This window comes from Leguminivora glycinivorella, chromosome 5, assembly GCF_023078275.1.
Source record: "Leguminivora glycinivorella isolate SPB_JAAS2020 chromosome 5, LegGlyc_1.1, whole genome shotgun sequence".
NCBI lineage: Eukaryota > Metazoa > Arthropoda > Insecta > Lepidoptera > Tortricidae > Leguminivora > Leguminivora glycinivorella.
The window spans coordinates 21831646-21857257 of NC_062975.1; the positions used below are offsets into that span (position 1 = coordinate 21831646).

Below are 25612 nucleotides of genomic sequence, written 5' to 3' on the forward strand. Positions count from 1 at the left end.
TTCATTCTGTTACGCAACGTGCATCGCATCGGCGGATATGAACATGCCGATCTCAATTATTTTAAATTTATATTGTAGGATTTCAGTTCAAGGTCGACAGAAGCAATAGTATAGTGCGTTTCCCAAACGTAGTTCTGAAACTAATGTCTATTTTCCGTTTCAGCGGCGACAAGTCGACGCGCCTAACGGCCGACGACATAATCGGCAGCGAGGAGCGGCCGAACCTATCGGAGGAGCTGCAGCGGTACACGTTCCACGAGCTGGCGCTCGTGATGCTGGACCACACGTACGCCGCGCCCGTGCTCAAGCAGCCCGCGCCCGCGCCGCCGCCCGCGCCCGCGCCGGTCCCGCTGTACGCGCCGCCGCCGCTCCCGCTCCCGCTGCCGCCTGCGGTCGTGTCGCCGCCGCCGGCGCCGGCGCCCACGCCCCCGAGCCCGCTCAAGCGGCACGAGCCCGTCATCATGGCCACCGCGCCCTACGAGCCGCCGGCGCCACCCGCGGCGCCCGTCCCCGTCGCTCCGCCGATGCCGCTGAGCGCTCTGACGTACAAGCCCCCGCCGCTCCACGACGACGACGCCGCCTCCGTCATCTCCTCCCTGGACGGCGAGCGCCGCCCGCCCGCCGGCGGCAGCGACACCGAGACCGCCCCCGAGGGCGAGGAGGAGGGCAAGACTCGCTGCGTGTGCGACTTCACGCACGACGACGGCTACATGATCTGCTGCGACCGCTGCGGCGAGTGGCAGCACGTCGACTGCATGGGCATCGACCGCAACGACATCCCCGACGCCTACATGTGCGAGCTGTGCCAGCCTCGCGCCGTGGACCGCCGGCACGCGAGGGCGATTCAGCTCCGCAAGCGGGAGGAACTCAGCGCGCTCGGCGCCTCCGATACCGACTCTTCGGAGAGTACCAGGCTTCCTGGAGCGCGACGCAAGCGGCTCCTGACCGTCACCACCTACACTGACACTAGCGGGTCTTGTGTGACCACTTATAATTCGGCCACCCCGACCGTACCGACTCTACCGCCGCTGCCCCCGATGCCGCAGCCGACCCTCACTTTGCCCAAACGCGGCCCCAAGCGCCCCAAGAAGGCCGAAGTTGTCAGAAAAGGCACCAAGAGAAAACTCACAGAAAAGAGGGTGAAGCGCAAGAAAGAGATGATGATGAACCGAAACAAGTACGGCTCGAGCGTATCCAGCCAATCGCACTGGGGCGAATCATTCGAGCAGGCGATGACGAACCATTACAGCCCTGAACTGAGGGCCAAAATAATGAAATATAGCAGTAAATTAGGCAATACGCCAAACATGTCTTCTGCTATCACGGCGCATTTGTGTACTACTGTGCCACACGCCGGTGGCAAAATCCTTATTGCCACTAAGGACTTAAAAGAAAATACTCCAGTTATTGAACTCAGAGGGAAGTATATGCTGTCGAATCAGCACAGGCCGCAGCTGCAGAACTCTGCGCGGGCGGGCAGCCAGAAACCTGGGCCTTTCGTATTCTTCTACAGACTGCCGAAAGATAACATTCAGATCTGTATTGATACGAGAACTTATGGCAACGAGGCCCGGTTCGTGAGGAGATCTTGCAAACCCAACGCCGAACTCCAGCACTGCATAATCAAAGGGGCGCTACACGTCTACTTATACACTATTGGGACGATACCCTCGAATACTGAAATAACAGTCGGACACGACACTAACGGCAGCAAACAGCCATGCGCCTGCGGCAACCCCAAACACTGCAAGGTCAACGGTTTAAATTCCTCTCTACTTTCGAGGAAAAGCATTGATTATCCTCCAAGAGAAAAGAGAAGCAGGAACCGGTGTTCCAGCTCATCATCCCCTGCGTCACCGCCGCTGGCACCTGTCCTAGCTTCCCCGGCTAAAGAATACCCGTGTCCGGTAACACCCATCAAGGTGGAGAAGAAATCACCCTGTCAAATACGAATACTCTCCCATGTCTCCAGTAAAAAGTGCCATAATGGCTCTCAACTTCGACCAACCAGTGAAAACTGAGACCCCAGAAGACATAAAACCTGAAATGGATTTAACTGCCAAAGAGGAAATGAAACCAGAAATAGATGAGCCGGATTATGTGAAAATGGAGGTTGAGGAGAAACCGGCAGAACCTGTTATCCCTGAACCGGAGCCTCAACCTGAAGAGGAACCTGTTAAAATAGAACCAGAACCAATCAAAGAGGAAGTGAAGCCTAAAAAGGAAGAAACTAAGGTAGAACCGGAATCTGATGAAGAAAAACCTGTTCCAAAACCAGAGGTGCTGAAGGAAGAAGTTAAAGAGGAGATTAAAGAAGAACCAAAAGAAGTTAAAGAAGAGAGTCCAAAGAAAGAGTCTCCCAAAGTGGAAGAAAGGGAGCGTAGAACTAGACGAGATGGCTTAATTTTTGACGATGAAAGACCAGCTACTCGGGAATATACTGCCAAGTCCGCGTGCCACGACCGATCGTCCAGGTCCAGTAGAAACACTTGCACAAACCAGGATTCTTTGGATGATAAAACTGATGATTCGCAGGACAAACTGCCAACCAACAAGGAGAAAGATAAGAAGAAAATGGTAAGTTATTTTTGACAAAATCAGTTATTTATCAAAATCTTAACATTTTGGTTACCTGTCACATCAATTATTCTAATATCTATTAAAACTTATCAACTGTCAAATTTTCATACGCTTTACTAAAGTTGTCATTTTTAAAGTTTAGGTTTTCTCTTAATAACACTTTATTTCATTTTAGACTCGCGAGGAGCGTAAAATGGAAGCTATTATGAAAGCGTTCGAGCGCATGGAGAAAGCGGAACAGCGAAAGCAGGAGGTGAAAGAGCGGCAAAAGCGAAGAGAGTCAGACCCTCACCCCAACGCAGTGGACAAGGATGATGATGATGACTTCCAGTGCAGCTCCAAGAAAAGGAAGAAGTAAGTTACGATTTATTTTATAAGCTTTTATTTTACTTTCCCTGTTCCTTCCTTGTCCTTAGTTAATGTCGATCAAATCTTGACTTATTTCTCAATTTTCGATTGAGCTTAGGTATGAAAACACCACTGTAAATCTGACAACACAATATTATGGTGATGTGGCTGATCTGATGATTTAACCTTTCGAGACCCGCCGGCTTCCCAGGGAGCCAGCTTAATAGTATTTTATGCAACAGGCCCTGTCGCTCGCACTCCCCGCGCCGCCGCCCGCCCCCGGCCGGCGCCCCGCGGCCCGCTATATCCCTTAAAGGCATCCTAACAATGCTGTAAGAGCTATATCGTATGTGTGGGTGCGCGGGGCGCCGGCCGGGGGCGGGCATCTTTCATGTAGGATTTTAACGATCTATGCACGACACGGTAAATGACGAATAACAACACGGGAGTAGAAAAAAATTTAAATGACACCTTAACTATTTTTGGAATAAATTTGTTTTTTTTATCATGCAGAAACGTCTGCGAGCGATATTACATATTTATTACATACATACATACATACATACAATCACGCCTGTATCCCATAAAGGGGTAGGCAGAGCACATGAAACTACTAAAGTCTCAGTGCCACTCTTGGCAATTAAGGGGTTGAAAGAAAACGAAAAACGAAAAATTGTGACATTGCAGTGACAGGTTGCCAGCCTCTCGCCTACGCCACAATTTCACCCAAATCCCACAGTCGAGGGACATATTTATTATTTATATTATTTATGGCCCCGGCAAGGCCAAAGGTCGCAGGTTCGAGTCCTGCCGGAGGTGTGAATTTTTCCATTTTTCCTTTAATTTAAAAATATGTATTTTTGGCATAATTCAAAATTGAGAGTTCCTATTTGAAGTATGGGTTTCGAAAGGTTAAGGCAGAAGATGGCTATAGGAACTCTGATAAAAAAAAAACGCAATTTCGCAAACGCAAACGCGGTTTTGTTTGTCTTAAGAAAAGAGGTTATTTTGAATTTTCCTGAGTAAATGAGAACGAAAAATTCATACGAAATTGCATTGTTGACAGAAACTTATCAATTGCGGAGTTTATCAGTAGTATCAGTACCACCTTCGAAATATTTTAATGTAAATACATAAAGTTCATGATAACATCTTAAATTCCGTTCCCTCAATTCTTTTAAATATTATATTGTTTTTACACGGGCTAAATGAAAGGATTGAGTTCTCTGTCTAGATTATATATAATAATGTGGTTATTATTGAGATTTTCACCTGTCTTACTGGAATATATTTTTTCGTAGACGCAAAGGCCGAGCCCGAACCACTTCCCAATCCAACCGTCGTCGGCTGAACTCTGCCGACAGCGACATGGTGACGTCAGGAGACGAGCCACGAACGCCGCCACGAGCGACACGTAGGGACAGCGCGCCTCACAACAACGAGTCTGACAGGAACAACGATGGGATCAACGAGGTAAGTCGCACCATACACTTGTAGATGAAGACGAAGCGTCTGATTTTTTATCTATGGCATAACTACCTTGCTAAAAATCATACTTACAATGAATGTATTCTAAAAAGGTTTTTTTTTGTTGCAGGATCTCGGCCTAAGCTCAGCATGTTTATTAGTAGAAGCCGCCGTCGGTTCAGTAGAATCCGCCTTCAAACTGCCTAAGACTAAGAAAACCATGGCCACGGAATGGATCGGTCGGTCGCCCGAGCGAACACCGTCGCCCTACAGATCTCCTTACAGACCGCCTCTCATGTCCGCCACATCCCTAGAAAGCCTCGTCAGAGTCGCCTCGACGATGATAGGCGATTTAAGCGGGGCCCCAGACTTCCACGAGGAGAAACCACATCCCCACCGAGGACCCCCGGCCGGGATCGAAGCCGACCCCCAAAGAAGGCTAGAAGAATCACTCGGAGCACCCCTCCGACTGAAGTCGTGGAAACGACGCCTACTGTGATACCCCAGCATAGTGCTAAGAAACGGTGGCTGCGACAGGCCATCAGCGAGGAAAGCGACTCTCCCAATGCGGGTGCATATTGACATTATTCTTGAATTATTTAAGGTGATTGTAAAGAGTCGCTTTATTGTTTAAATTTAGATGCATTTGTTGCAGAATCTCCGCCCAACGAAATAGTGACGCCATTGAAGAAGCGACGGTTAGCGAGAGAATCGCTATCCTGCGAACCAAATAATATTGTGCCTGTAAGTATCGCTCCATCTAAACCTTATATCGTCTCAGATTAGATTCTTATTTTTATTCTTTTCTGCAGTGTCACGATGAGGCGTCACCCAATTTAACGTCAGAGGATTCGCCCGTGAAGGACGACGGGGGTTTGGTCCGGCAGTACAACGTGCGCGGCATCATGGAGGGCGTGTACGGGCGCGACCGCACGCGCTCGGACAGCGGGCAGGGCTCCGACGACCAGTGCCACCCCGACCACGACGTGCTCAACGTCAACATGGCGCACACCACCTCCGAGCACATCCGCCGCATCATCGGCGTGCCCACGCCCGAGGACGAGCTGCCCGCGCCGGCCGCCGCCAAGCCCGACCTCGCCAACAACAACAACGTCGAGCCCGACGACCCCCACTACGACAAGGCCGTCCCCATGGACATCGACACCACCCTCACCCCCCAGCCCAAGCTGGAGAGCGGCGAGCCCGCCAACTGTGATATCAAGGGCGTGGACCTGCTCAACGACAAACAGAACAGCTCCCGCTCCGCGGACACCAGCGGGAACTCCTCCCCGCAGCGCGACGAGATGGACGACATACAGAAGAAGATCCACTCCTTCCACACGGAAAACATTCTCATCCTCAAGAGCAGGAACAAGAAACCTCCCAAAGAAAAACGGAAGAAGGTCAACCTGAACTTCGATCTCAACATGGTGGATGACCAAATCAGTATTCAATTGCGCACAGAAAAGGAGAGTTCTAAATCGCCAGAAATCAATGGCGATATTCACGACGATATCAGCAATTCGGCGTTACCGGCGCCTGAAAACATACCCCTGCCCGACGATCCGGGCCCGATCCCTCCTCTAGAAGCGATACCGCTACCGGAGGAGCCTATGCGGCCTATTAAGAAGCAATTTACGGGGAACATGAAGAACTCCAAACTGGTGATCAACGGAGTCATGCACGATTCCTTCACGATCGGGGACTCGATGGCTCTGCCGGCGCCCGAGAACATCCCCCTGCCTGAGGACCAGGGTCCGCTATCTGTGATACCGCCGCTCGAGACCATTCCTCTGCCCGAGGAGCCGCGGCGGCCGCTCAAAGCCCGCGTCAAGCAGATGATCGAAAAGGAGGAGAAAGAAGCGTTATCCAACGACACAGACTCAAAGTCGTCCGAAGTCAACGGCGAGGTGCACTCCGAAGTGGAGTCCATCCCGTTGCCGGACGACATCCCCTCTCTAGAGGCTATCCCTCTGCCGGAGGAACCGATGGAGCCGGTGCGGGTGCCCGCGTCCCCCTCGAGCAAACCGGAAGAAAAGACTTTACCGCCGAAAGACAAACCCTCAGTTCTGGAGAGCCCGCTCCCCTTCTCGTCGAGGTTCAGCTCGACCGGCCTGTTCTCGGGGATCTTCAGCAACTTCTCGCAACCCTACGACGCGCCGGCCGCGGACCCGGTGCCGTCGATAATAAAAAGTGCAATAGATAGGACTACAAGTTTAGACAATAGTATATTCGACAAAGATAGTATTACGGGTGTGGACGAACTGAAGAGCGTGCAGGAGATCCTGACGCGCGTGAGCAATATGGACTCGAATAACAGTGTGTTGCTGTCGGGCGTGCTGCAGGGCTCGAGCGGGCTGCCGGGCGCGACGACGCCGCACGGGCTGCCGGGCCCGGCCAAGCCCTTCGGCGCGCGCGCCAGCGACCCGCGCCTCAACCCGCCGCCGCAGGACAAACCCAAACCTGTGAGAAGGAAGGTAAGTCACGCACGACTAAATCTTCTCCCCTGCGTTATACCAGCGTGTTCTCACAACTAATAAGGAAGAAGGCCTGAAGGCCGCTTTGGCAACTAATCCCAAGAATTGACATGGGCACGAATTTTTGCAGACGTATTTTTAGTTATTTCAAATTGTCATAAAACTTTTTTATCAATTTTTCCATTGCGTCACATTATTCATCATCAATCAGGTACCAAGTTATGTCCTTGAATTTAAAAACGTACCTGCAAAAACTTGTTATTCTTTTACAACTGCATTACATTATATAATCACATTTGCATTCTCATTATCACGCAATTTTATTAAGACGTTTAAGTCTATCTCATTTCAACATTCAGTTCAAGGTCACAGATAAAAACGTGTCAACAACTCATATCTACTTATCATTTCGTAAGTGTACTTACAGTTATTCCATTTTTAACGCAAATTGTGACAATTAATGATTCATTAAGTTGCGATTGCCTTGACATAGATAAACATGTGCCGTACGAAGCACTTTCTCTAATGGGTTCGTTGACCTGCAGATGTTTATTCCGTGAGCGTTGCGGAAGCCGGCAGCCACGTGAGTTGGTGGGGTCAGTTTTAATGCGGATGAAGCCTTAGTACTACTTGTTTAATAAAATAACAGAAAATAAGAGAAAGGCTTTTGCGGAATTCAGTGTCGTAACTCTTTGGCCCTTTTTGGAAAGTCACTGGTATCTGTGTCAGAAAAAAAATCACCAAACAAATTGTAAACAACCTGTGATTTCCAAAATACAAGTAGTCCAACTGTACGACCAACAGTCCAACCGTCGTATAGTTTAGTTTTTTTTCTGACGAAAATAGTTTTATTGACTGCAAGAATATTTTCGTATTTGGAGGCCACAAATGTGACACTTATGGCTCTATCTAAAAGATCGTGTAAAATGTTTTTTTGCGGTCTTGTATATTATTGCGGTTGACTGTATATAATTTAACTGACATTACATTGTGTTTATAAGAGATTTTAATTTTATGCATCTGTCGAGGCGTCGAGCAGCTGTCTTGAGAATACAAATTATCGTCTTAATTCACTGTTAGTGCGTTTTCACATATCGGATGTCGGACCGATATCCCATACATTACACAGGCGCCATCTTGGATTTTTTCCATTGAAATCCTTCCGACGTCCGGTATCGGATCGGATGTGAAAATGGACTTATATTTCAAATATTTCTGCTCTTATCTGACCCATCTCACCAGCGCCTTAAAAGTTCGCAATTTCACACGAATTTCTAAAGAGTTACGATATAACCTAACCACAAAATTAAAATTTTGAAATACTCCCGACAGCGACATAGTAGACCGATTTTCATGAAACATGGCTAAGAACACTCCCGACTAACTCAGCTTTCAGACAAAAAAAAAACTAAATCGGTTCATCCGTTCGGGAGCTACGATGCCACAGACAGACAGACACGTCAAACTTATAACAACCCGTCGTTTTTGCGTCGGGGGTTAAAAACCAGTCAACGTAATGCAACTGTCCAAACGTAAAAACTAAGAGTCCTCATCTCCCCAGCTCTCTATCACCGAATACCGCAAGCGGCACCGCGGGCCGCTGCCCGAGGAGGCGCACGCCGAGGGCGAGCCGGCGGGGCCCGAGTGGTCGTCCGAGTCGTCGGGCGCCGGCTCGCTGTCCCCGCAGCGCCTCGACGCCGCCGCCGCCGCCGCCGTCGACGACTTGGAGCAGAGGCTGCATCGGGAACTCACTAATACGCATTTGCCCAAAGGTTAGTGCCATTTATGTAAACAATATCTTTGATCATAGGTCTGTATGCCTGCCTTTTTCTTCACGTCGAAGAAAAAGGCAGGCGTACAGACCTATGATCGAAGATATTCTTTAGACGTGAAGAAAAAGGACGGCATGTTGTCTATGATCATAGTTCTATGATAGTCTAATATCGGCCTAAGAATGTTTGAGGTTAAAACCGAAATAAATTACATATATGAAAGAAAAAGTGACCGAGTCCTCTGGTGCCTGAGGCTGGAATCGAACCAGCGTACTCTCCTATCGCGGGAGCTGCCTCTTAATCCGCTCGGCCACCCAGGTCACAGCTGTCGAGGTCGAAATTATCTCTCATATGAGTAATCTATACAAGGACTCGTAGCGCCCTCTTCATTTCGGTTTTAATTTATATACATAGTAGTGTGACTACTTTAAGACAGCACAAGTTGAAATATTTTCAATAGATTATAATTTAACTTGTGTTCATTAGAATGTTTGAGGTTCTTGAACAGCTATACTTACTTACTCAACCTTTTTTGAATGCGGGCTACCTGAAAAGTTTGGTGAGCTTGAGTACGGCTGTTTGAGAAGTATTCACATCCGTAGGATTTTTCTGAAATGTCCATACATAAAGTACCTAAGTATACAACAATTATTCTGATATCAAAAGCTATTAGACGCTCTTTTACTTGTACGATTCGATACCCAAAAGAGGCATTACTAAAATAACCAATTCAATTCAATTATGGTGATTTCAATTTAGGCGACAAGAGATTTTCACAAGAATTTTATATAAAAAGACTCGTGAATTTTATATAAATTGTTAACAATATAAAATATAAATTAACAGCGTTAAAAAACTGCAAGTAAACATTTCAAAGTCATAACAATGACCTTGAACTCTAAGGTGCCTATTCAATTATAATTCGCTACCCGTGCGAGATTAACTGACGTTGCAAATACCAGTTTCTGCTGTCTCTCGTTTTTTGCAGTCCAACAGGCCTAGCACAACGCGAGATTATCTGGTCGCGACGTAGACTACCTGTCTTTAACATGTGTGATAGACGGTCAACCAAATCTTAGCATTAAACAACCAAATCTTGTCATTAAAAATGTGACAGACAGACAGGACAGAGTCGAACCATTTCTTCCTCGGTTCCTCATGGCTGAGGGTCGCGACCACATGAGGTCGTTATATTGCGCACCAAAGCTCTCCATTGATCACGGTCTTCTGCAGTCCTAATAATGGGCGCCTGTGTCAATCCCTGGCAGGCCTTCTTGAGCGCTGTCCACCCAGCGGGTTGGTGGATGGCCACTCCCCCGTCCTCCATCCACCATGCCAACCATAATGCGTTTCTCAAGGTTTTCCGGCTCCCGTCTGGCCATTGGCGAACCATAAAAGTTCCTTTTGTACCTTTTTGGTATGGATACAGAGTGACCGGCCACACCAGAGCGTCGCGTGTCTCGGGGCGCGCAACGGACGTCCGCGCCACGCCACCTGAGTGTAATTCAAAAAACGTCTCCTCAGTACATTTTGTATAGGAAGGACGTAAGACGCGCCCCAGGTGGCGTGGCGGCGGCGTGGCGCGCCTTACGTCCTTCCTATACAAAATGTAATGAGGAGACGCTTTTTGAATTACACTCAGGTGGCGTGGCGCGGACGTCCGTTGCGCGCCCCGAGACACGCGACGCTCTGATGTGGCCGGTACCTAAGGCGGCAAATTTGAAAAATGTTAGGCTCACCGGCCGATCGCCTTCATAAAACGCGTTTCATAAAAGAGTTGGTTGACCGTCTATATGTCGTGGCGTTATATTGTCGCACCAATCATATGCTATCCCTGCTGAACAGTAGCGTTCCTCCGTTTGTTCATGTTGTTTGCACATAAAATTACACGAATCACTCATTCGTGCAAGTGCTAGTTGTTGACAGTAAACAACGGAACGTACCAATTAAGCTCCTATTGACCGCGTTCACGCTCCGAGACTAATTCTTTCAATTAGATAAACGCATGCCGCATTTAAATGTACTAAAATAAACCAGTTTCAACTCTATTCCTGTGTAATGGTGCTTATTTTCATTTTAGACTTCGTCACTGTAATGTCGTTGAAAAGTTAAATTGCTACTTTTCAATTTAAATTCATCTTTGCTCCCTAGAGTTAAATTTATTAACTAAATGACTGAGTTCAGTCCTTTTGTGAGTAACCTCATGTTTTATCGACCAGCTTCCTTTGTAAATGCACTTTTGTAAGGATGTACAGGCGTGCAGGAAAGTGTCACATACTGAATGAACGAATGAAATGAATGAGCCAATGTTGACATAGTTAAAGTGACATCACGAGTTGTTTACGCATGTGATGTGCACGTTTCGTGACACTTGTGTTTATGTAAACGTTATTATTTTATTAATATTTTGTGAAGTTTTGTGTTTAAGAAATCGAACACATCTACTTTAATTTCGTATATTTGGATCAGAAGACAGATTCTATATGCAATATTCTACAAGCACACATTCAATGGAAAAGAACACCGAGCCAACCTAATCGGAATCAACAAAATACTAAAAAAGACCAATATTCTTCATGAAGCGAGTTCCTTTCAAAACTTTGACGTTGGTGGAAATTGAAAATTTAGGGCCTAGTGTTTAATTCCCATAGAAAGATTTAATTCCGCGCGTTTTTTTATTATTTTCACCATTTGGTTGACCTTCTATAAAATACCATTATTAAACGCTTTTCTACTCGCGCATACGGCAGAGGAAGCGAGCAGCAACAACACCGAGATTGTGCAACTCGCTGGCGATGGCGGCTCTTATCGCAACGGAAATTTATGTGGACTTATTGCCATCCAGTATTATGATTTATATTAAACTGATTTTTATAAGGTGCTAGTCGATAAGCGCTTTTTTCACTTAGAAGGGGATACTTAAAGAACAGACCTGGGGCACACCTCGGACACTGGCCATTAAATATATGAAAGAGGCGCGTTCCTAGCACACAGTCTAAGCTCGTGTAGGTGAACGCGTACCATGCTTGTATGAGTGAGATATGACAGGTCGACTGTTCGCGTTTTTGACAGGCGGTAACTGTCAGGTAACCGAGAGGGGGTGGGCGGCACTTTCAGCGGGGAGCGGGAGTGGCCATACTGTACGATAGTACTCTTTATTATACTGTGCCTGGGGACCGATTTATGAATGTCGAACGCATGAATTCGCCGTTCGAAGTCTGTGGAAAACGACGTAATGCTACGACTTTCGAACGGCGAATTCATGCGTTCGAGATTCAAAAATCGGTCCCCTAAAATACCAATATATAAGCTGTTTTGTTTGACATTATTTTTATTAATCATTTTTAATATTTTTATATTAAACCCATACATGACGACTTCTTCAAGGCGACATATTCAGATTCAAAAAGACCCGAATAAGAGTTATCAGACAGTACAATAAAATTAATTACTATAATTTGATCGGTTTGATCTACTCGTAAGGCTACATTATTAGTATTTTCAGGCTCAATATTTAGTCCCGGTTAGAAAGGCTAAATCATAAACAATGGGGGATGTCTGAAAATTTTAAAATCGCCTGATATTTTTTCTGGTGATAGGAATAAGCATTTCTATTTACAGAAAAAAGTTACAGATTTTTTGGTGGCACCATACATTTTATAAAAATAAAAACGTGTTGCTCGACTGCGCGTACGACCCACTTCGGCAGTTATGAGATTTGTCTTAGTCTTTAAAAAAATTCCATTTTGAATCTGTGCTGGCCACAGACACTGACAGTTGATTGTCAGCTTGACATTTTTCTCGGAGAATTCATAACCATATCTGGTGAACTATTTATTACTGTTTTCGACTCATTTTCTCTCCCTGGCCTCTGATTTTGCCTCCTTCTACGACTACCTTCGCTCTCGAACCCCGGACCGTGATTTTACTGGCTTAAAACGACGACCTTTGATTTTAAACCCTGGACCTGATTCTACTTGCATTAACGAAGACGTGTGCTTGCCCTGCTTGCTGCCGACGGCCTTTGCGTTGAACCCCGGACCTGATTACAATTTGCCAAAATGTGGAACAGCGACAAACACAATGCCTGTGAAGAAGAAATTGATGAAAGATGCAGAGATATTTTGGACAGAGAATGTGTATCCCATTAATTTTGAAAAGTGCAACTACATGTTATTAGAGTGTAATAAACATAAATTTGTCTTGATCTATATTAACATTATTACTCATTTTAGCACCCATAAGTACGTTTTCACATTATTCGATCTAATACCAGATGTTGGACCGATATCCCATACATTACAGGCGTCGTCTTGGATTTTTTCCATTGAAATCCTTCCGACATACGATATTGGATCGGGTAATGTGAAAACAGGCTAACTCCTAGTAGTGATTCATAAGCGCACCTGCCTACAGATGAGAACTAGAGAAGGACCTGTGCCCTAAACAAATAACTTTAGATTGTTGGTTTATTGTCTGCTTTAAGTAGTTAGTGCTCAAAAAGGAAATGAGTTTGCGGTGTGACGCCTACTGCTTTTCACATCACCCATTCAGAAAGGGTACTTTTCGGCCCTGTTAGGAGGGAATTAAGTGACACTTTTCTGTTCAATAACTTTGTCTGGCCTGTATAAAATATTAACGCCACGGAAAGTGTTTGCACATAAGTAATAATCAGTAATCAGTAATTCTTTATTGCTGTCATAGGTACATAAGTTGGTACATTTCAGTAGGTATAGCACAGCTATGAACCCTGTAAGGGCACTGCAAATATAGTTCTTAATAACTAAAAATCTTAATACTTACAATCTTATAAATCTTAATACCTATATAATATTGCTATGAGAACATTTTATGTTGTAACATATTTTAATATTATGTATAAAAAAATTGTGTTGATTAAGTGCATAATATTTTTACAACAGACCTGATTCATATTTTAGTATTTTGCTTATATGATATGAAAAAAAAAGTGTCAAATGGTAGCAATAGTAGATTGTGCAACAAGGGAGAAAAATGAGATATATATCTTGAGTGTAGCAAGGTATTCTTAAATTTAATCCTGAGCGTAGTGAGGGATTCAAGTGTTAAGACACAAGGTGGAATTAAATTTGCTACACATATTAACATCAACTTTTAGGAAATTTATATATAATGATATGTTATATGAACATAAAAAATGGTATGTTATGTAACCATGTAAAAAAAATGTGTCCTTGAAGGGAAAAGTATCACTTTGGTCCCTAATAGCAAAGAGGAAAAGTGCCTCTTTGCACCCTCCTCGCAGTGCAGGGAAGAAAATAACCCTTTCTTTTCGAATCCCAGTCACTACACTCAGTATTCAATTACATATAGAATACTTCACTTTGTTCACAATTCAATTTATATCCTCGCTATAAATATGCAATTTTGCTCCCTCGTAACACAATCTACTATAGTGCTGTTAATCATGCTTTAACAGTATGGAGGGCCATAGAAGAATATGGAAAGCCATAGCCGACTGAATTTGATAGTAACTTGACAGTAACTCGACACACATGACACACACAAGTAAAATAAAACAACACAATAAAATAAATCAATTATATTTTATTATAGGACATTGCAAATTATAAAAAAAAATGTATTTTACCATATTTTTCCTATTGGTCTATCCAAAAAATACACATTTTATAAAATGCCACCGTGTCAGATATTTAAGGCTTTCTTTTTTATGATATTATTGCCAGCGTGTAACTGCATTTTAAGGTTGGTAAACAAGACACGGTATCTTACACTCAGGTGGTCTTCACAGCAAAATCGCACTCTGGTTGGGCAGTTCCTGCCAACCTATTGACACCAACTTTCCTTCTAGCAGGGGGAAATTAGCTAAAATTACGGCATAATTAATGGAAGGTTTTTTTAAATTGAAATATGTACATTATAGACCAAAGTTATTTTTCATCAACCCTCCCCACTCCTCCCTCCTCTGCGTCACCCCTCTACCCTCCCTTAAAGTGCCGAAAATGCGGTTTTTCTCGATTTCTGACAAAACTGTTGAAGATACAGAAAAAGCGCGTAGGAACGAAGTAATCCTTAATAAATTTACTACAAATCATTCATTAACACTTTGGTTCTAGCACTTATAGTTTACGCGTGATCCGTCACGAAAGTTGGTCCTTTGCTGCAATCTTCTTTAGTGAATGTTAAGTTTTCGCCCAAAATGCATACGAAATCGTCGAAATTTGTTTGATATAACTAAAATATTGTAACTCATGACTAAAATAAAATTAAGGGGGAAAAATCACTACCATGGGTGGAATTTCCAATATGTCTTGGAATTCCAGTAACTATTTAAGACGTAATATTTTCACGGTAGTAGTCGCTAGGAGTACCATTGATCTATATAGTGTATCTATGACTGGGGATGAGCTTTTGGTAGCTGTTGGTAGAGCCCTGGAGTATCAATCCAGTAGCCGTGAGTTCAAGTCCCACCCATGGTAGTGATTTTTCCCCCTGAAATTCATTTTCAGTTTATAATATTTTAGTAATATCAAACAGATTTCGTAAGCAATTTGGGAGAAAACTTAACATTCACTAAAGAAAATTGCAGTAAAGGACCAACTTTCGTGATGGATCACGCGAAACCTATAAGTGCTAGAACCAAAGTGTCAATGAACGATTTGTAGTAAATTTATCAAGGATTACTTTTTCCTACACGCTTTTTCTGTATCTACAACGGTTTTGTCAGAAATCGCGAAAAACCGCATTTTCGGCTATTTAAGGGGGGGAAGAGGGGTGACGCAGAGGGGGGAGGGATGGGGAGGGTTGATGAAAAATATCTTCGGCCTGTAATGTACATATCCCAATCAAAAAAAATCTTCCATTAATTATGCCAACATTTTCATACATAACTTTCCAGAAGCAACGGACTATTCAGCTCCTTTCTTAATATGAACAATTTTAAATCTGGGTTTTTCTGGTTGGTTTTAGAACAAGTTGGTATAAAGCATGTTTTGGGATCCTTATATCGTGTTTATGTACTTGCATTCATTATAACAAATAGTGTCCGGAACTTAAAAGCGATGATCGTCCTTATATCAAGCAAAATCAGATTGCGCAGTCGGGCTAAGATTTTACCTCACGACCAGTTCATATTTCAAAGCTTACTTAAGATTTAAGTTAACTTAATTATCAGAAACACTCGACAAATCATGAAGTCACTTACTAGTGTATTTAGACTCAAAACTGCAAAAGTGTGGGTACTAAAACCACTACAACAAAACTCTTATTTATTTAATATGACTCTTACTTCGTCACAATACAGTTTACATTGTCCGTACAACAATATGCGCACACGATTCGCCGTGCCCCTTGGGACCTTGAGAACGCGATTTCAATATTATGTTGCGTAGTAGAGCTCTATGGGTACACGTAAAGCTATAGCCGCTTTAGGTCAATCAAAAGGGGATTTACAATCGGTCTGACCTAGCGGGTAGTGACCTTGTCCTAAGCCGCCATCCTGGGTTCGAATTCCGGTAAGGGCACTTATTTATGTTATGAGCACAGATTATTTGTTCCCGAGACATCGGTTTTACTATCTACATATTTACACGCGACAAGTGCCGTACTTTAATGGAATATTATTATAGAATACCGCTAGTAAATATAAAGAAACTTATTAACATTAACATTTTAAGTTAGTAATCATTATTTTTGATCAATGATAAGCTATAATAAATGTAAAGTTTCACTTTCGCGCAAACCACAGTGTAACATCTGTTAAGTGCTTAAGAACAACAAAATTTTTGGTTTTAATGCATTTCAATACAATGTCAAAGGGTATTTTGTCATCCATACAACTGACTAGTGAATACACATAACTTTATTGCAGGATATAATTCCGGTCTCCATAGTTTAACATGTAATTTTGTTTCATTCCTATTGTGTATTCATTCGTCCCTTCAAAGCTAGACCTAACTATGTAGTAGCGACGTCTCGTATTGATTTTGTGTAGCGAACCGTCAGATGCGACTGACGAACGTCTGACCCAATTCACGCGGTGCACTGTTTGCGATGAGTCGATGGCCTCAATCTTCGCACGGGCAAACTTACGAACTTTATTGCGAAGCGAAAAGTTGAAAACTTTGGCATACGCTTTGTGCGAAATAATACAAAATTATAAGCGCGAATTATTGTTTCATTTATGAAACAACAAATGAAATATCTCATTTACGCCTTTCTATACTGATATACGTTTTAATTAGGTACCTTCATATTTATAAACAAGTGCTTTATAAAAACAAAACATAAAAAACAGTAACACATTTTACAAAATAACGCAAATATTGTTCGAAAATGATATTAGGCAACAGCTTCATTCCATTCTTAACCTTTTGCGGTTCATAGACACTGCATAAATTGCAGATCTCTAACACCCTAGACTAGAACTCGCCACGAATAAGTAGATGGTAAAAGACTCAAATAAAGAGTTTACATTTTTATAGAGCAAACTTTTTGATTACATAATTTTGACTACACCCCTTCCCCTTTTAAGCTAATATTTTTCTAGACAATAAAAACGAGTTATGTTTACAAGTAAAAGAGCGCCTAAATATGTTTAGCGTGATCCATACTGAATCTACTAAATATAATCCATAGTATGACAACATAAAGCGGGTAGGTAGCTGCCACCTTAATTGCCTACGATTTGCATTTAGTAGACGGCAGCATTCATTTTATTCTGTACACGTGCGTCGTGCAATGCAACCCAACTTTACAAGGTGCTCGCGAGGAACCTATATAACTTTAACGGCATATTCTTGGTCACATTTTAAGACTAAAATGTCATATAAACTTTTCTAGATTTCGTCTAGTTTCAGAGTTATTGCCAATTTAAAAAAAACATTTCCGTATTGTTACTCAGTAGAAAAGGTTTCTTAACGGCGCTGATGCGCAATTGTGGAGCATAGTCTCACAGTAGTCGTTGATAGATGTCAAAATGTGACAAGAAAAACTTCCAAATAATTTGGTTTTAAGAAAAATAAATGAAGGAACTCATTTTTCCCCTCATAGCTCAAAATGTAAAAACGCATTTTATCCACTAGTGGGTAAAGTAATTTGAGAAAAAGTCAAATTAACTGCTTTAAAATTGATAAAAAGGTGAATCTAGTTAAAGATGATTTACCACCTGTGGAACTACTGGAAGCAGTGATAAAATTTTTTGCGTTGTAGTTTCCTCGCTATAGTGAGGGGAAAAGGTTACACTGCATTTTAATTGATTCCAACTTTATGGATAAAATCCTTTCACTTGCTCGTTTTTTTATGTGAAAATACTTTGTCCTTGTATAACAAAAAAAAAACTTTATGGATTTTTTTTTTGGAAAATACGTCCAAAAAAAAATTTTTTTTTTAAAATTCATATAACATTTTTTCTTTTTTTTGCCTCAGAAACGCGTGGTTCAAGTTATGCAGGTTCCTCGCTCGCACCTTGTATAATTGAACGACTATAATCCCTCCTGCTATGACCTGAGATTCACTTAACATCAGAACTTATCGGTTAAGCGCATTGTCTGTACTGTACAGGCGCAATCAGATTTATAAGAGCGAGCGTCCGAGGTACTCAAAGATATCTGCGTGTGTAGCCGAATGCACAAATGCTCACGAAACGAAACGCTCGTAGATATCTTATCCCTATCGCTCTTGCGTATTGGCGAGACAGAGCCAGACTACCTTTCGCGACGTTTCGTTTTCGTTTTGTGTCGTAGAAATGTAATTCGGCTACGGGGCCAGAACGTGCACTCTACTAACGCCTTCAGAATAGAGATGGTGAACACATCTGCTGCCTGATGGCGACTGTACACTGAGACACAATCTTTATTATAAGAACACAAGATATATGATTGGTCAATAAGAGTCTTAGTACTCTTAGTGCACTTGCACGTAAGCGGTGAGATCATCGCCTTCTTGTGAATACGTGTGTATGTTAAACAAACATATTTTTAAATTTGTCTATGCCTGCTTCGCTTTACTGCATTATGTATCGCGGCAAAAATCGATTATTAAATTATATTATCTTTAATCTAAAATTATCGAACGTATGTGACGTAGAAGAAATTTTATATTGAAAAGTACAGTAAGGGCCAGTTTTTACTTCGCCAGATAAATATATCTACCAGATAAAGTTATCACTATCCCTTTCATCACACGTATAAATGACTATTGTCACAGCTAACATTTATCTGACAGATATTATTTATCTGGTGATTGAAAAACCAGCCCTAAAACTACACAATTCAAAGTAGGATTTTCTGCCACTAACTGTTAGATTTGAGTGTGTGTCTAACATGCAGTTTATTTTTTTTATCCCTAAACCATCACCTCACAGAATGTGGCTATGGGTCGAAAAAAATATGCTGTATTTGAAATATAAGTTAAGAGGAAAATACGCATTCATCAAAGACTTTCGTACAGTGACCCGCCTTTTGCTGTCTTTATTGTACACGCATAATTATGATGTTGTCACGCTCATAATACGCGTATGTAATAGAGATAGCAACAGGGGCAGGCCATTGTATGAAAATCCATGCGGAAAGCGTATTTTCTTTCATCTTCATAATAATTAAACTCTTGAATTTCTTTTCACTAGTCGCACCTTCGGACAGCGGGGCGCTTACAGGTAGCGATCATTATCTAAACTGGAGGTGGGGATGTTCTTGACATTTCAACTGTACTAGTATTACAAATGTGCAGATTTATTTACGGGTAGGGTAAATCATAAACAAAATAGCACAATAAAGAATTAATTAATGAGACACACGTTGAATCGAAATCGACAATAAAGCAAAAGTACTAAAACATGTATATTAACTGTTACATTACTGGCCAAAATAATTATTCACACATTTCAAGTACATACATTAAAAACATTATGTGAAAACACTTGAAATTGTCAAAGAACATCACTACTTCCAATTCATTCATTACATTATAGATTGAAATAAGTAGTTAACATAGAATATTTAAAACAAGAAGTTATTTTTGTATGCGCAGGAGTGTTCGACGCACAGCCCACAGCGTCGGAACGACAGCGGGAAAACCTAAGTTCGCGGCTACGGCGCGAATTCGGCCTCGCCCTACCTGAGGATGAGCGACACGAACCCGTCACAGGTAACTTACATACATGTTACATACATAAATTCACGCCTGTAATCCCAAAAGGAGCAGACAGACTACATGAAATTGCTCTTAGTTTGAGTTCCACTCTTATTCGCAGTTAAGGGGTTGAAAAAAAAACAGAATAGTGCAGTGACAGGTTGCTTTGCTAGCCTATCGCCCGCATCACAATGAGGATGTACACTGTAAAGGTTATGACAGATTGCACCACCCTATTACACGATATTGTTTTTCTCTCTCGCATATGATAAAGGACCGTCTATAGAATTATTATTATTATTTGTATGTCCTTTCCAGTTCTCGGGACCATGGGGTCCCGGACTTTTGGGAGGCGTGTGTGGGGCCGAAGCCAACAGCACAGAGGCCCTTTTAGACACTTAATCTAAAGGCAAGGGATACACGTGGCCACAGAGAACCTCCTATAGAGTGGCAGTCTTGTATATTTGGTTCGCGATACGAGTCACCAGTGTTTGGGGTGCGAGGAGCGGGCGGGGAATGTGTTAAGCGCGCTGTGATTGGCCGTTTCAAGGACGGCGGGCAGTCGCGCCAGATGAAAAGGGACAGAAGTATGACTGTCCCTCTACTGACGCGTAAGTGGCCAATGTAAGTTGACCTATGCCGGCTCTGAATAAATTATAAATATGACTTATTTGTGGAATGTAATGCCGTCTGTTTTTAAATTTGAGCTTCTTGTTACCTTTCCACACCATTTCACACTACAGGTGGACATCTTTAAGGCATCAAAATACCCTTTTCCAATTTTTTTGTGCGAAAAACACGCGCTGCTTTCGGGTCTGTTACTTGGTCGATACTGATCGGGCACGGCGAGCGCCCGCGCTTATATCAGTGCAAATACTAGGAAGGCTGGCCACCGCGAGTCGTCTTGTAATAGATGTCTATAGGGGTTGGTCTGTGCACGTGGCGGATACCATCCACGAGCGCACAATATGATACATCCGGAGATGGTCCCCGCCAGGTGTAAAGACTATTTCAGTGCAGCACTTTTGTGCTGCGATGGGGACTAAGGTCATAGGCTATTGTTGTGCAAGTTGGATGGACTGGGTAATGATCTATGGGGGGAAACTATCGGACACCTGCCATGACAACTAGTCTCAGGATTGTAAAAGACAGGCGGTGACTCGCCAACTCATTGAGTGGGCCCTGCAAAACGGCCGCACGCACGGTGCGACAACAGAGCAACACTTGAAGAGTGGCTGAAAGGTTGTCGAGAGGTGAGACTGCGGTAGCCAGATCCCGGTGATCCGTTCAGCAGGCCGCCGGCGTTATGACATTTTACACTTCCAACCTGGAGCATAGGTCCCGCTCTTGCGAATCCACTCTGGCCGGCCGGTTAAGGCAAGCGCAGAGGCGAGGGCTAGATGGAAGTGCCCTCAGGAATAGGGGTCCGCGGTGTCGCCACTCACCGTCAGCTCGCCACAAGCTGCCCCCGCGGGTTTATTATTATTATAGAATGACAGTGACATACATGCCTCTAGAAGTTGTTGGAAGTGCCGCAATCTAATGGATGCTGCTTAACCCATCATATTATTGATGTTAGAGGCCATTGAAAAAGAAATGGCTATGCACTTACACAGGCGCCGCCTGGCGGGATAAAATGTCAGTGTGCCTTCTCATTGGACCAATGTCCCGCAGTCGACATTTACGACACGGGAGGGCCCACAGGTACCAAACCTGTAGCAAACCTGTAGTAGTTGTAACACCCTAACACCGCTCCAAGGCAGTGCATAGAACTACTATCATCTGCTTAGTCTAACTGCACGCAGTTTGATATTGATAGGCTTAAGTTTATACGGCTTGTGGAGCTTCCTTAATGATGTTTTCATTTTCAAACAGAACTGCCTTTTAAATGAGCTCCAAATTGGACGTCTGTCCGTCGTAGTCCATTCTGAGACTCGTGACTTTTAATCTAATGCTCTATCAACAGAGACAGTCGAAACATAGTTGATATTTATTATTGATCTATATTAAAGTGTTGGTTATGTTGTTGCAGAGGGCGCGGCAGTGCTGCCGGCGCGGCGCTGCGACAGATAGAGTAGAGCCGTAAGAATATTTTTGTAAATCTCACGGCGCGGGGCGCCGCTGTATAGCTAAGTTATAGTTAATGTACCTTTTGTAACCAACTGTATATTTCCGTTTCACTTCAGTGTTTTTTTCACGGTTTTTCTGCAAGTACAAATTGTTTTATTTCCCTTTGTAAATATTGTACATACGAGATGAATTAAGATAGGATGTAGTGGTACATATGTATAATGGTATATTTTTTTTATGTATGTATAACGTTTATGTATGTCGGATATATTTATTTAATAGAAGGACCGTCTATAGAAGGATTGCTAGGATTTTTGTACGCATAATGTTTAAGTAAATTATAGTTGTTTTTATTATTTGTTTTACTTTTTTAGCGTGTATAGAGCTATGCGGGCTCCTCCTAAGTGTAGGTCTCGTTAGGGTAGGCGTTTCCGGTGTAACGGTTAGTTTGGATACCGACTTCGTGTTAGCCATTATTAGAGGTTAAATCTGTGTTATAATTTAAGTAAGCGCTTTGTTACTGCGTAGGTATGGCGGCTGAGGTAGCACTTTCAGGCAGTCATTCGTGTCGTGTGCGAGGACGAGTCTTTAGTAGCCATGAGAATGAGATCATCATTGAAACTGAACTGATCATGTCACACTAATTTGTACAAGCACCGACTAGATAAAATATTGCATAGTAGCGCCATCTGGTGGCTTATTGAGATTGAGACAGATTTTCTAAAGGTCCTTGCTAAAGTGGCGCCACCCTATGTTTACTTTTACTGTATAGTTTTACTACAATTCAGACGGTTGTTAAGAATCATGATTGTCTACAGTATGGTAAAAGGCTATGTGGCTAATTAGTGTATTATATTAGTAAGTAAATAAATAACCGGCCGAATTAAGTTGTAGAATTCTAAAGAATTGAATTTACATTTTTGTTCTTATGCAAATTAGATGACATGTCATATTTTGGTGACGGTCTCATAGGCATGGTTGTATGTATTCGGTCCCGCGACACAAAGTCGAGGCAGCTAGTCTGACCCACACCACGTTATCGTTGGAAATTGTTGCAAACGGCGAAATAGTTGACATGAGTAGGTATCTACAGCGGCATAAAATTAATAGGCCTAGCTTACGATAGCAAATAATTTGCAGGGATCACGTAGCTATCCAAATTATCGACTAGTCTTAGCTAACCCATATGTGCCCAACACATGTATTTTATTCGCTATTTTTTGTGGTGACAACCTCATTCTCCTACTTATTTTAATGAGTAGTAGCGTGTTTTCAGCAGTGGGTCGATAACGACCCTATGGGCATATAATTATATGCCTATGGGCATGCTATGGGCTAAACTTATCTCTAGACGCACGTACTACTTTTCTCTATGTATCTCGTTCCCCGTTCTCATTTTACTATTAAATCCATTTATGAAATAAATAGTTGGCATGTGTAATCTTAATATGGGTGAACGTAGCATACTTATTTTAAAAACCCTTCTTGGAGAAAGGGTCAAACGTAATCAAACGTTTTTCTATTGTGTCTGTCAGAGTGTACACGAATTTAATTTGTAGAAAGTATATAGACTACAATTTTATTTTAGAAATATTGCCAAAGTTAGCACAAAATTTGTAGAAAATTTATATTAATATAACATTCGTTTCGGGTCACTTGTCTCGATTATAAGCCGTACTGCAAGAATTTGCTCCTATAACCAAGCAACGCCTTACTTCTGCCATATTCAGAGAATCGTATGGCATATATGGATCAGTGAATTTAGCCCTTATTGTACACAAAACAAGGTGCATACACGCAGTGAATAAGATTTAACAATAGCTAGTAAATAGAAGTTATTCGTCTCATCGAAGCGATCGTATAGTGCCCGAATTAAAGAGAAATAAATAGTGCTGAAATGAGAAAAATACCGTGCTGATCAAATAGCAATATTTGTATAATTTTTAATAGAGAAAAACCTGAAAATACCGTCTTATAGTGACGGTGAAGTCACAGCACAATTTTTTTATTCATTTCAGCAATCTATTTTTAAAAACTACTGCAACCCCCGTATTACCATGTCTATACAACATGATGTTTTTGTCTCCGTGCAATCGCGAGAACTCTGTATATATTTAATTGAGTGTTAAAATAGCCAATTATAGATATACAATTTTAATAACATAAGCCGTGATTTTAAAATTATTTTGTAGGTCTATAGAATAATCGGTAAAAACTTCATGTTGTGTAAAAAGATTTGGAAGCAGGCATAGTTTTGGTGTGTTCCATTCGAGTTTGCCTAATAACTACAAAAGCTATATTAAAAAAAATATTAATGTATGTAATATCTTTAAATAAATGAATGGCACATAACCAAAACTATGCCAATGTTTCTATTCCACACAAGTCACGCAGCTGTAGCTTAGACTAAGAACACAGAGAGCAGTTTCACCATCTTATTTTCACGAAACACGTAGTTTTTATGCAATTTCAGCCAGTCTCAGTACAAAAAGTACTGAGTTAGACTGAAGTAGCATGACAAATACGATTATTTTTGAGAAAATACTATAATATAACATCATGAAATCCTGTTGCCTACAGGGTTTTTGTCATAACATTTTAAAAAACACAAATGTAACATTTAAAACAGCATCGTAACATTTTCAATGTGCCTCGTTTAAAAAGGCCGGATATTTGTGTTTTTGTTCCTTGCATTGTGTTTCATTTTGACACTTTGTCACCAAACTTATATTGACCGGGATATAGACCGTGATTACCTTTTTGATTTTTGTCGAGCTCCCGATATTTCGACGCAGTTGCATGCATCATGATCACGGAAAACACGGTAATCACGGTCTATATCCCGGTCAATATAAGTCTAATGAAAATAACCGTGAATCATTCAAAACTCTTACTTTGTCACCAAGACTTGAGAATATTCGATTACAATGTAACTTGTATCAAATTTTTCTATGCATTTGCCACGAGGTAGGTTTTCAAATGAAACATTTCTCAAAACGATCAGCTTCTTGGCAAACCGAAACTCTATTATTAGACCAGATTTAGACGGCGTGCGAACTCGCATGCGATTTTAGTTACATTGCGGGCTGTTGAGGTTACATACAATACATACAATATACTTTGCACAACCATCAAATACCGCAATGTAGTAAAACTCGTATGCGAGTTCTCGTGCCGTCTAAATAGGCCCTTATTCAGATACTATAATATATATCTTTCAATGTAAAATCTAATCTAAACTATGGCTGCAAGACTCCGCATTCATTCATAGAAACACTATACAATAATCGCGGTGACAACGAGTAAATGTTGTGCGACACAACCCAGTGACTTACTTATACATTTGCAAAATATTTTATTCGTTAATAGGCTAAATCGTTGCATTTAATCATTACATTACACAGTTACACTTACTCTAATTTTAAATCTTTAAAAAAAATAGCGTGGATTTTTTTTTGCCGTCGGGAAATACGCATTTTAAGGGTAACTTCACCTATTGTGGACTCTTTTAGTTGAACCAGCAAAAACTCGCGCCATAAATAGCTGAACCCGTTGATTTAGTTCATTGTAACATAGTATTATGAAGTTAGAATAATACCTGTGGCCTAATAACGTACGATAGACGAGCCAACGAGGTTGAGGTTGCAAATTAGTTAAGTTTACGTAGTGGTACGGGCGGTAAGAACAACATGCTACAAATGTATTAAATCTTAATTAATGTTTTTTTTAATAAATATGCTGTTATACCGGCGGACAGATCCTTTTGAG

At 42.1% G+C, this 25612-nt stretch overlaps 4 protein-coding genes across 7 annotated transcripts in view; 3 read left to right on the top strand and 1 right to left on the bottom strand.

Moving 5' to 3' along the window:
* Positions 1 to 2156, top strand: part of LOC125226667 — a 5614-nt gene extending 3458 nt beyond the window's left edge. For all 3 annotated transcript variants that reach the window (XM_048130721.1, XM_048130724.1, XM_048130723.1), the window contains one exon: positions 164 to 2156. In XM_048130721.1, coding sequence (XP_047986678.1) covers positions 164 to 2021 — 1858 coding nt within the window. In that variant the 3' untranslated portion in view covers positions 2022 to 2156. The remainder of the gene's footprint in view (positions 1 to 163) is intronic.
* LOC125226669 (GPN-loop GTPase 1) overlaps positions 1 to 4313 on the bottom strand; it is an 18271-nt gene extending 13958 nt beyond the window's left edge. The window contains 1 exon segment of the mRNA XM_048130727.1: positions 4210 to 4313. The gene's annotated coding sequence lies outside the window, so the exon portion shown is untranslated.
* Positions 2047 to 4425, top strand: LOC125225972 (uncharacterized protein PF3D7_1120000-like). The gene is made up of 3 exons (XM_048129786.1): positions 2047 to 2577; positions 2756 to 2934; positions 4230 to 4425. The coding sequence occupies exons 1-3, from the start codon at positions 2047 to 2049 to the stop codon at positions 4423 to 4425; spliced, it is 906 nt and encodes a 301-aa protein (XP_047985743.1).
* LOC125226668 (cell surface glycoprotein 1-like) lies at positions 4260 to 24427 on the top strand. Of its 2 annotated transcripts, XM_048130725.1 has the most exons (8): positions 4260 to 4401; positions 4526 to 4966; positions 5036 to 5139; positions 5208 to 6872; positions 8434 to 8644; positions 19269 to 19298; positions 19673 to 19789; positions 21807 to 24427. In XM_048130725.1, exons 2-8 carry the CDS (start codon positions 4627 to 4629, stop codon positions 21845 to 21847), a joined length of 2508 nt encoding a protein of 835 aa, XP_047986682.1. In that variant the 5' UTR covers positions 4260 to 4401; positions 4526 to 4626; the 3' UTR covers positions 21848 to 24427. The 2 variants fall into 2 exon arrangements, with proteins under 2 accessions (XP_047986682.1, XP_047986683.1); XM_048130726.1 differs by lacking the exon at positions 19269 to 19298.
* The last annotated feature ends 1185 nt before the right edge of the window (positions 24428 to 25612 follow it).

What these genes read in the sequence shown, in the direction of transcription:
- LOC125225972 (XM_048129786.1), top strand. Translation starts at nt 2,047, where the DNA reads ATGGATTTAACTGCCAAAGAGGAAATGAAACCAGAAATAGATGAGCCG. An exon ending in AGAAAGATAAGAAGAAAATG is followed by an intron (nt 2,578 to 2,755) that starts GTAAGTTATTTT and finishes ATTTCATTTTAG; the next exon opens with ACTCGCGAGGAGCGTAAAAT. An exon ending in AGCTCCAAGAAAAGGAAGAA is followed by an intron (nt 2,935 to 4,229) that starts GTAAGTTACGAT and finishes ATTTTTTCGTAG; the next exon opens with ACGCAAAGGCCGAGCCCGAA.
- LOC125226668 (XM_048130725.1), top strand. Translation starts at nt 4,627, where the DNA reads ATGGATCGGTCGGTCGCCCGAGCGAACACCGTCGCCCTACAGATCTCC. An exon ending in AACCAAATAATATTGTGCCT is followed by an intron (nt 5,140 to 5,207) that starts GTAAGTATCGCT and finishes TCTTTTCTGCAG; the next exon opens with TGTCACGATGAGGCGTCACC. An exon ending in GGACAGCGGGGCGCTTACAG is followed by an intron (nt 19,299 to 19,672) that starts GTAGCGATCATT and finishes TTGTATGCGCAG; the next exon opens with GAGTGTTCGACGCACAGCCC.